Source organism: Salvelinus namaycush, chromosome 3 (assembly GCF_016432855.1).
Source record: "Salvelinus namaycush isolate Seneca chromosome 3, SaNama_1.0, whole genome shotgun sequence".
NCBI lineage: Eukaryota > Metazoa > Chordata > Actinopteri > Salmoniformes > Salmonidae > Salvelinus > Salvelinus namaycush.
Genome location: NC_052309.1, coordinates 13,426,072 through 13,439,385, shown reverse-complemented (window position 1 = coordinate 13,439,385; position 13,314 = coordinate 13,426,072). Strand labels below are relative to the sequence as shown.

The following is a 13,314-nucleotide window of genomic DNA, read 5'->3' as shown; positions in this document are numbered from 1 at the left end:
CTCACTGACTATAGATGTTTAACATTCTGAATAAATTGATATCTCACTGACTATAGATGTTTAACACTGAATAAATTGATGACAACTCACTGACTATAGATGTTTAACACTGAATAAATTGATGACAACTCACTGACTATAGATGTTTAACACTGAATAAATTGATGACAACTCACTGACTATAGATGTTTAACATTCGGAATAAATTGATGACAACTCACTGACTATAGATGTTTAACATTCTGAATAAATTGATATCTCACTGACTATAGATGTTTAACATTCTGAATAAGTTGATGACAACTCACTGACTATAGATGTTTAACGTTCTGAATAAATTGATGACAACTCACTGACTATAGATGTTTAACATTCTGAATAAATTTATATCTCACTGACTATAGATGTTTAACACTGAATAAATTGATATCTCACTGACTATAGATGTTTAACACTGAATAAATTGATATCTCACTGACTATAGATGTTTAACATTCTGAATAAATTGATGACAACTCACTGACTATAGATGTTTAACACTGAATAAATTGATATCTCACTGACTATAGATGTTTAACACTGAATAAATTGATGACAACTCACTGACTATAGATGTTTAACATTCTGAATAAATTGATATCTCACTGACTATAGATGTTTAACATTCTGAATAAATTGATGACAACTCACTGACTATAGATGTTTAACATTCTGAATAAATTGACAACTCACTGACTATAGATGTTTAACATTCTGAATAAATTGATAACTCACTGACTATAGATGTTTAACACTGAATAAATTGATGACAACTCACTGACTATAGATGTTCAACACTGAATAAATTGATGACAACTCACTGACTATAGATGTTTAACACTGAATAAATTGATATCTCACTGACTATAGATGTTTAACACTGAATAAATTGATATCTCACTGACTATAGATGTTTAACGTTCTGAATAAGTTGATGACAACTCACTGACTATAGATGTTTAACATTCTGAATAAATTGATATCTCACTGACTATAGCTGTTTAACACTGAATAAATTGATATCTCACTGACTATAGATGTTTAACATTCTGAATAAATTGATGACAACTCACTGACTATAGATGTTTAACATTCTGAATAAATTGATAACTCACTGACTATAGATGTTTAACACTGAATAAATTGATGACAACTCACTGACTATAGATGTTTAACACTGAATAAATTGATATCTCACTGACTATAGATGTTTAACGTTCTGAATAAGTTGATGACAACTCACTGACTATAGATGTTTAGCACTGAATAAATTGATATCTCACTGACTATAGATGTTTAACATTCTGAATAAATTGATGACAACTCACTGACTATAGATGTTTAACATTCTGAATAAATTGATATCTCACTGACTATAGATGTTTAACACTGAATAAATTGATATCTCACTGACTATAGATGTTTAACACTGAATAAATTGATATCTCACTGACTATAGATGTTTAACATTCTGAATAAATTGATGACAACTCACTGACTATAGATGTTTAACACTGAATAAATTGATATCTCACTGACTATAGATGTTTAACATTCTGAATAAATTGATATCTCACTGACTATAGATGTTTAACACTGAATAAATTGATATCTCACTGACTATAGATGTTTAACATTCTGAATAAATTGATATCTCACTGACTATAGATGTTTAACATTCTGAATAAATTGATATCTCACTGACTATAGATGTTTAACATTCTGAATAAATTGATGACAACTCACTGACTATAGATGTTTAACGTTCTGAATAAATTGATATCTCACTGACTATAGATGTTTAACACTGAATAAATTGATAACTCACTGACTATAGATGTTTAACGTTCTGAATAAATTGATGACAACTCACTGACTATAGATGTTTAACACTGAATAAATTGATATCTCACTGACTACAGATGTTTAACATTCTGAATAAATTTATATCTCACTGACTATAGATGTTTAACACTGAATAAATTGATATCTCACTGACTATAGATGTTTAACATTCTGAATAAATTGATGACAACTCACTGACTATAGATGTTTAACATTCTGAATAAATTGATGACAACTTACTGACTATAGATGTTTAACACTGAATAAATTGATATCTCACTGACTATAGATGTTTAACATTCTGAATAAATTGATGACAACTCACTGACTATAGATGTTTAACACTGAATAAATTGATGACAACTCACTGACTATAGATGTTTAACACTGAATGAATTGATGACAACTCACTGACTATAGATGTTTAACACTGAATAAATTGATATCTCACTGACTATAGATGTTTAACATTCTGAATAAATTGATATCTCACTGACTATAGATGTTTAACACTGAATAAATTGATATCTCACTGACTATAGATATTTAACATTCTGAATAAATTGATGACAACTCACTGACTATAGATGTTTAACACTGAATAAATTGATGACAACTCACTGACTATAGATGTTTAACATTCTGAATAAATTGATGACAACTCACTGACTATAGATGTTTAACATTCTGAATAAATTGATATCTCACTGACTATAGATGTTTAACACTGAATAAATTGATATCTCACTGACTATAGATGTTTAACACTGAATAAATTGATGACAACTCACTGACTATAGATGTTTAACACTGAATAAATTGATATCTCACTGACTATAGATGTTTAACATTCTGAATAAATTGATATCTCACTGACTATAGATGTTTAACATTCTGAATAAATTCATGACAACTCACTGACTATAGATGTTTAACACTGAATAAATTGATATTTCACTGACTATAGATGTTTAACATTCTGAATAAATTGATATCTCACTGACTATAGATGTTTAACATTCTGAATAAATTGATGACAACTCACTGACTATAGATGTTTAACACTGAATAAATTGATGACAACTCACTGAATATAGATGTTTAACATTCTGAATAAATTGATAACTCACTGACTATAGATGTTTAACACTGAATAAATTGATGACAACTCACTGACTATAGATGTTTAACACTGAATAAATTGATATCTCACTGACTATAGATGTTTAACATTCTGAATAAGTTGATGACAACTCACTGACTATAGATGTTTAACACTGAATAAATTGATATCTCACTGACTATAGATGTTTAACACTGAATAAATATATATCTCACTGACTATAGATGTTTAACGTTCTGAATAAGTTGATGACAACTCACTGACTATAGATGTTTAACACTGAATAAATTGATATCTCACTGACTATAGATGTTTAACGTTCTGAATAAATTGATATCTCACTGACTATAGATGTTTAACACTGAATAAATTGATATCTCACTGACTATAGATGTTTAACATACTCACTGACTATAGATGTTTAACATTCTGAATAAATTGATGACAACTCACTGACTATAGATGTTTAAACATTCTGAATAAATTGTGACAACTTCACTGACTATAGATGTTTTAACACTGAATAAATTGATGACAACTCACTGACTATAGATGTTTAACATCTGAATAAATGATGACAACTCACTGACTATAGATGTTAACATTCTGAATAAATGTGATCTCACTGACTATAGATGTTTAACATCGAATAAATTGATATCTCACTGACTATAGATTTTTAACATTCTGAATAAATTGATATCTCACTGACTATAGATGTTTAACACTGAATAAATTGATGAACAACTCACTGACTATAGATGTTTAACACTGAATAAATTGATGACAACTCACTGACTATAGATGTTTAACACTGAATAAATTGATATCTCACTGACTATAGATGTTTAACATTCTGAATAAATTGATATCTCACTGACTATAGATGTTTACATTCTGAATAAATTGATGAACTTCACTGACTATAGATGTTTAACATTCTGAATAAATTGATTCCACTGACTATAGATGTTTAACATTCTGAATAAATTGAATTTCACTGACTATAGATGTTTAACATTCTGAATAAATTGACATCTCCCTGACTATAGATGTTTAACATTCTGAATAAATTGATGACAACTCACTGACTATAGATGTTTAACATTCTGAATAAATTGATGACAACTCACTGACTATAGATGTTTACACTGAATAAATTGATATCTCACTGACTATAGATTTGTTTAACATTCTGAATAAATTGATATCTCACTGACTATAGATGTTTAACATTCTGAATAAGTTGATGATAACTCACTGACTATAGATGTTTAACACTGAATAAATTATATCTCACTGACTATAGATGTTTAACATTCTGAATAAATTGATGACAACTCACTGACTATAGATGTTTAACATTCTGAATAATTGATATCTCACTGACTATAGATGTTTAACATTCTGAATAAATTGAACACTTCACTGACTATAGATGTTTAACATTCTGAATAAATTGATATCTCACTGACTATAGATATGTTTAACATTCTGAATAAATGATGACAACTCACTGACTATAGATGTTTAACATTCGAATAATTTGATACAATCACTGACTATAGATGTTTACACTGAATAATTGATATCTCACTGACTATAGATGTTTAACACTGAATAAATTGATGACAACTTCACTGACTATAGATGTTTAACACTGAATAAATTGATATCTCACTGACTATAGATGTTTAACATTCTGAATAAATTGATGACAATCTCACTGACTATAGATGTTTAAACACTGAATAAATTGATATCTCACTGACTATAGATGTTTAACATTCTGAATAAATTGATATCTCACTGACTATAGATGTTTAACATTCTGAATAAATATGACAACTCACTGACTATAGATGTTACATCGATAAAATTGACAACTCACTGACTATAGATGTTTAACACTGAATAAATTGATAACTCACTGACTATAGATGTTTAACACTGAATAAATTGATATCTCACTGACTATAGATGTTTAACACTGAATAAATTGATACTCACTGACTATAGATGTTTAACTTCTGAATATTGATGACAACTCACTGACTATAGATGTTTAACACTGAATAAATTGAATCTCACTGACTATAGATGTTTAACTTCTGAATAAATTGATATCTCACTGACTATAGTGTTTAACACTGAATAAATTGATATCTCACTGACTATAGATGTTTAACACTGAATAAATTGATATCTCACTGACTATAGATGTTTAACATTCTGAATAAATTGATGACAACTCACTGACTATAGATGTTTAACATTCTGAATAAATTGATATCTCACTGACTATAGATGTTTAACTCTGAATAAATTGATGACAACTCACTGACTATAGATGTTAACATTCGAATAATTGATACATCACTGACTATAGATGTTTAACATTCTGAATAAATTGATGACAACTCACTGACTATAGATGTTTACATTCGAATAATTGATATATCACTGACTATAGATGTTTAACATCTGAATAAATTGATGAAACTCACTGACTATAGATGTTTAAACATTCGAATAAATTGATATACACTGACTATAGATGTTTAACATTCGAATAAATTGATGACAACTCACTGACTATAGATGTTTAACATTCTGAATAAATTGATGACAACTCACTGACTATAGATGTTTAACATCGGATAAATTGATATCTACTGACTATAGATGTTTAACATCTGAATAAATTGATATCTCACTGACTATAGATGTTTAACATTCTGATAAATTGATATCTCACTGACTATAGATGTTTAACACTGAATAAATTGATATCTCACTGACTATAGATGTTTAACATTCTGAATAAATTGATGACAACTCACTGACTATAGATGTTTAACATTCTAATAAATTGATATCTCACTGACTATAGATGTTTAACTTCTGAATAAATTATGACAACTCACTGACTATAGATGTTTAACATCGGAATAAATTGATACTCACTGACTATAGATGTTTAACACTTCTGAATAAATTGATGACAACTCACTGACTATAGATGTTTAACATCGAATAAATTGATATCTCACTGACTATAGATGTTTAACATTCGAATAAATTGATGACACTCACTGACTATAGATGTTAACATTCTGAATAAATTGATACAACTCACTGACTATAGATGTTTAACTTCGAATAAATTGATATCTACTGACTATAGATGTTTAACACTGAATAAATTGATATCTCACTGACTATAGATGTTTAACATTCTGAATAAATTGATATCTCACTGACTATAGATGTTTAACACTGAATAAATTGATATCTCACTGACTATAGATGTTTTAACACTGAATAAATTGATGACAACTCACTGACTATAGATGTTTAACATTCGGGATAAATTGATGACAACTCACTGACTATAGATGTTTAACATTCGGAATAAATTGATAAACTCACTGACTATAGATGTTTAACATTCTGAATAAATTGATATCTCACTGACTATAGATGTTTACATTCTGAATAAATTGATATCTCACTGACTATAGATGTTTAACATTCGGAATAAATTGATGACAACTCACTGACTATAGTGTTTAACATTCGAAAAATTGATGACAACTCACTGACTATAGATGTTTAACATTCTGAATAAATTGATATCTCACTGACTATAGATGTTTACACTGAATAAATTGATGACAACTCACTGACTATAGATGTTTAACACTGAATAAATTGATGACTAACTCACTGACTATAGATGTTTAACACTGAATAAATTGATGACAACTCACTGACTATAAATGTTTAACATTCGAATAATTGATGACAACTCACTGACTATAGATGTTAACATTCTGAATAAATTGATATCTCACGGACTATAGATGTTTAACATTCTGAATAAATTGATAACTCACTGACTATAGATGTTTAACTTCTGAATAAATTGATACAACTCACTGACTATAGATGTTTAACATTCTGAATAATTTATATCTCACTGACTATAGATGTTTAACACTGAATAATTGATATCTCACTGACTATAGATGTTTAACACTGAATAAATTGATATCTCACTGACATATGTTTAACATTCTGATAAATTATGACAACTCACTGACTATAGATGTTTACACTGAATAAATTGATATCTCACTGACATAGATGTTTAACACTGAATAAATTGATGACAAACTCACTGACTATAGATGTTTAACATTCTGAATAAATTGATATCTCACTGACTATAGATGTTTAACATTCTGAATAAATTGATGACAACTCACTGACTATAGATGTTTAACATTCTGAATAAATTTGAACTCTCACTGACTATAGATGTTTAACATTCTGAATAAATTGATACTCACTGACTATAGATGTTTAACACTGAATAAATTGATGACAACTCACTGACTATAGATGTTAACACTGAATAAATTGATGACAACTCACTGACTATAGATGTTTAAACACTGAATAAATTGATATCTCACTGACTATAGATGTTTAACACTGAATAAATTTTTTTTTTGGGGGGGAAACTCACTGACTATAGATGTTTAACACTGAATAAATTGATATCTCACTGACTATAGATGTTTAACATTCTGAATAAATTGATAACTCACTGACTATAGATGTTTAACATTCTGAATAAATTGATGACAACTCACTGACTATAGATGTTTAACACTGAATAAATTGATGACAACTCACTGACTATAGATGTTTAACACTGAATAAATTGATGACAACTCACTGACTATAGATGTTTAACACTGAATAAATTGATATCTCACTGACTATAGATGTTTAACATTCTGAATAAATTGATGACAACTTACTGACTATAGATGTTTAACACTGAATAAATTGATGACAACTCACTGACTATAGATATTTAACATTCTGAATAAATTGATGACAACTCACTCACTATAGATGTTTAACACTGAATAAATTGATGACAACTCACTGACTATAGATGTTTAACATTCTGAATAAATTGATGACAACTCACTGACTATAGATATTTAACATTCTGAATAAGTTGATGACAACTCACTGACTATAGATGTTTAACATTCTGAATAAATTGATGACAACTCACTGACTATAGATGTTTAACACTGAATAAATTGATATCTCACTGACTATAGATGTTTAACATTCTGAATAAATTGATAACTCACTGACTATAGATGTTTAACATTCTGAATAAATTGATGACAACTCACTGACTATAGATGTTTAACACTGAATAAATTGATGACAACTCACTGACTATAGATGTTTAACACTGAATAAATTGATGACAACTCACTGACTATAGATGTTTAACACTGAATAAATTGATATCTCACTGACTATAGATGTTTAACATTCTGAATAAATTGATGACAACTTACTGACTATAGATGTTTAACACTGAATAAATTGATGACAACTCACTGACTATAGATATTTAACATTCTGAATAAATTGATGACAACTCACTCACTATAGATGTTTAACACTGAATAAATTGATGACAACTCACTGACTATAGATGTTTAACATTCTGAATAAATTGATGACAACTCACTGACTATAGATATTTAACATTCTGAATAAGTTGATGACAACTCACTGACTATAGATGTTTAACATTCTGAATAAATTGATGACAACTCACTGACTATAGATGTTTAACACTGAATAAATTGATATCTCACTGACTATAGATGTTTAACATTCTGAATAAATTGATGACAACTTACTGACTATAGATGTTTAACACTGAATAAATTGATGACAACTCACTGACTATAGATATTTAACATTCTGAATAAATTGATGACAACTCACTGACTATAGATGTTTAACACTGAATAAATTGATGACAACTCACTGACTATAGATGTTTAACATTCTGAATAAATTGATGACAACTTACTGACTATAGATGTTTAACACTGAATAAATTGATGACAACTCACTGACTATAGATATTTAACATTCTGAATAAATTGATGACAACTCACTGACTATAGATGTTTAACATTCTGAATAAATTGATGATATCTCACTGACTATAGATGTTTAACACTGAATAAATTGATGACAACTCACTGACTATAGATATTTAACATTCTGAATAAATTGATGACAACTCACTGACTATAGATATTTAACATTCTGAATAAGTTGATGACAACTCACTGACTATAGATGTTTAACATTCTGAATAAATTGATGACAACTCACTGACTATAGATGTTTAACACTGAATAAATTGATATCTCACTGACTATAGATGTTTAACACTGAATAAATTGATATCTCACTGACTATAGATGTTTAACATTCTGAATAAATTGATGACAACTCACTGACTATAGATGTTTAACACTGAATAAATTGATATCTCACTGACTATAGATGTTTAACACTGAATAAATTGATATCTCACTGACTATAGATGTTTAACACTGAATAAATTGATGACAACTCACTGACTATAGATGTTTAACATTCTGAATAAATTGATGACAACTCACTGACTATAGATGTTTAACACTGAATAAATTGATATCTCACTGACTATAGATGTTTAACATTCTGAATAAATTGATATCTCACTGACTATAGATGTTTAACACTGAATAAATTGATATCTCACTGACTATAGATGTTTAACATTCTGAATAAATTGATGACAACTTACTGACTATAGATGTTTAACACTGAATAAATTGATGACAACTCACTGACTATAGATATTTAACATTCTGAATAAATTGATGACAACTCACTGACTATAGATATTTAACATTCTGAATAAGTTGATGACAACTCACTGACTATAGATGTTTAACACTGAATAAATTGATATCTCACTGACTATAGATGTTTAACATTCTGAATAAATTGATATCTCACTGACTATAGATGTTTAACACTGAATAAATTGATATCTCACTGACTATAGATGTTTAACATTCTGAATAAATTGATGACAACTTACTGACTATAGATGTTTAACACTGAATAAATTGATGACAACTCACTGACTATAGATGTTTAACACTGAATAAATTGATATCTCACTGACTATAGATGTTTAACATTCTGAATAAATTGATGACAACTTACTGACTATAGATGTTTAACACTGAATAAATTGATGACAACTCACTGACTATAGATGTTTAACATTTTGAATAAATTGATGACAACTCACTGACTATAGATGTTTAACATTCTGAATAAATTGATGACAACTTACTGACTATAGATGTTTAACACTGAATAAATTGATGACAACTCACTGACTATAGATGTTTAACATTCTGAATAAATTGATGACAACTCACTGACTATAGATGTTTAACATTCTGAATAAATTGATATCTCACTGACTATAGATGTTTAACACTGAATAAATTGATATCTCACTGACTATAGATGTTTAACATTCTGAATAAATTGATATCTCACTGACTATAGATGTTTAACACTGAATAAATTGATAACAACTCACTGACTATAGATGTTTAACACTGAATAAATTGATGACAACTCACTGACTATAGATGTTTAACACTGAATAAATTGATATCTCACTGACTATAGATGTTTAACATTCTGAATAAATTGATATCTCACTGACTATAGATGTTTAACATTCTGAATAAATTGATGACAACTCACTGACTATAGATGTTTAACATTCTGAATAAATTGATATTTCACTGACTATAGATGTTTAACATTCTGAATAAATTGATATTTCACTGACTATAGATGTTTAACATTCTGAATAAATTGACATCTCACTGACTATAGATGTTTAACATTCTGAATAAATTGATGACAACTCACTGACTATAGATGTTTAACATTCTGAATAAATTGATGACAACTCACTGACTATAGATGTTTAACACTGAATAAATTGATATCTCACTGACTATAGATGTTTAACATTCTGAATAAATTGATATCTCACTGACTATAGATGTTTAACATTCTGAATAAGTTGATGATAACTCACTGACTATAGATGTTTAACACTGAATAAATTCATATCTCACTGACTATAGATGTTTAACATTCTGAATAAATTGATGACAACTCACTGACTATAGATGTTTAACATTCTGAATAAATTGATATCTCACTGACTATAGATGTTTAACATTCTGAATAAATTGATGACAACTCACTGACTATAGATGTTTAACATTCTGAATAAATTGATATCTCACTGACTATAGATGTTTAACATTCTGAATAAATTGATGACAACTCACTGACTATAGATGTTTAACATTCTGAATAAATTGATATCTCACTGACTATAGATGTTTAACATTCTGAATAAATTGATGACAACTCACTGACTATAGATGTTTAACATTCTGAATAAATTGATATCTCACTGACTATAGATGTTTAACATTCTGAATAAATTGATGACAACTCACTGACTATAGATGTTTAACATTCTGAATAAATTGATGACAACTCACTGACTATAGATGTTTAACACTGAATAAATTGATAACAACTCACTGACTATAGATGTTTAACATTCTGAATAAATTGATATCTCACTGACTATAGATGTTTAACATTCTGAATAAATTGATATCTCACTGACTATAGATGTTTAACATTCTGAATAAATTGATGACAACTCACTGACTATAGATGTTTAACATTCTGAATAAATTGATATCTCACTGACTATAGATGTTTAACATTCTGAATAAATTGATGACAACTCACTGACTATAGATGTTTAACATTCTGAATAAATTGATATCTCACTGACTATAGATGTTTAACATTCTGAATAAATTGATGACAACTCACTGACTATAGATGTTTAACACTGAATAAATTGATATCTCACTGACTATAGATGTTTAACATTCTGAATAAATTGATAACAACTCACTGACTATAGATGTTTAACTCACTGATCTGGGTCTGTTGGTAATGTTAACTCTCTCTCTGTATGTTTTTGGCATGGCTCTACTACTCACGCTTACACAGCTACCGTACAGGCAGAAGAGGCACGAGGTACGCAAGTCATTTCTCATCTCTCTCTCCTCCCTCCCCAAAGTTTGAGTGTATTATTGTTGTTTATATACATATTACTAAGTTAAGAGGAGTTTTGTGGCCATACCATGAAGTATTAAAGCATCAGACTATTTATGCCATTTACCAAATAGTCTGAGACTTCGCTCCACTCCCTCTCTCTCTCTCCTCCACCTGGTCTCAATCTCCTTCTCTCTGTTGTTTGTTTGACCATGCTGCCTTGATGTTTTTGAAGTAAGTGTCTTACCTCTAACTACCAAAACCTTCTAACAACCAAACCCCTCAAGTCTACAATGTCAGACTACACTTTATATATTAGACTAAACATGACCATATTAGACTATACTTCTATTACCCCTACCAACCACTACCTAGTACCTACTAGACTGTAGATTAGATCCTAAATCTTCCTCTTCACCCCCATACCTCCCTTACTAAGCATCAGACCAAACCCCCTGTATTGTGCTGTATTCCTGCACTGATGCTAAACTCTACATCTCTCTCCAGCCATCCAAGGGTTCAACCCGCAGCATAAGATCCAGTCCTTTGAGGAGGCCCGAGGTCTGGACAGGGTCAATGAGCGGATGCCCCCTCGCCAAGATGCTCCTCCCCCTCCCAACAACCTCCCAGCCAGTGGCCCACCTAACAAGAACGGGACCAACACACAGGCCTAGGCATCTGGCCCACCTACCTCTGTATCCCTCCCGCTCTCCGTATCCCTCCCTCCTTCCGTATCCCTCCCTCCCTCCCGCTCTCCGTATCCCTCCCTCCCTCCCGCTCTCCGTATCCCTCCCTCCCTCCCGCTCTCCGTATCCCTCCCTCCCTCTCTCCGTATCCCTCCCTCCCTCCCGCTCTCCGTATCCCTCCCTCCCGCTCTCCGTATCCCTCCCTCCCGCTCTTCCTCTGTATCCCTCCTGCTCTCCGTATCCCTCCCGCTCTCCGTATCCCTCCCTCCCGCTCTTCCTCTGTATCCCTCCTGCTCTCCGTATCCCTCCTGCTCTCCGTATCCCTCCCTCCCGCTCTCCCTCCCTCTGTATCCCTCCCTCCCGCTCTCTCTCCCTCTCGCTCTCCGTACCCCTCTGTCCCTATCCTACTCCCTCCGTGTCCCCCTCTTTTCCTGCTCTCTTTTCTACCGCTCTCCTCTTCTCCCTCCCTCTGCTCTCCGGTCTTGTGCCTCTTCTCCCTTTCTCTCTCCCTCTCTGAGGGGCAGTAGGATGGGTCTTTGTTACTTG

At 30.7% G+C, this 13,314-nt stretch overlaps 1 protein-coding gene across 2 annotated transcripts in view; it reads left to right on the top strand.

Moving 5' to 3' along the window:
• LOC120044980 (serine/threonine-protein phosphatase 2B catalytic subunit gamma isoform-like) overlaps positions 1-12,874 on the top strand; it is a 32,238-nt gene extending 19,364 nt beyond the window's left edge. Inside the window, exons 13-14 of one of the 2 annotated variants that reach the window (XM_038989768.1) lie at positions 12,038-12,064; positions 12,590-12,874. In XM_038989768.1, the coding sequence (XP_038845696.1) occupies positions 12,038-12,064; positions 12,590-12,756 (194 nt within the window). In that variant the 3' untranslated portion in view covers positions 12,757-12,874. The remainder of the gene's footprint in view (positions 1-12,037; positions 12,065-12,589) is intronic. The other variant, XM_038989770.1, reaches the window with a different exon arrangement.
• Positions 12,875-13,314: the final 440 nt, after the last annotated feature.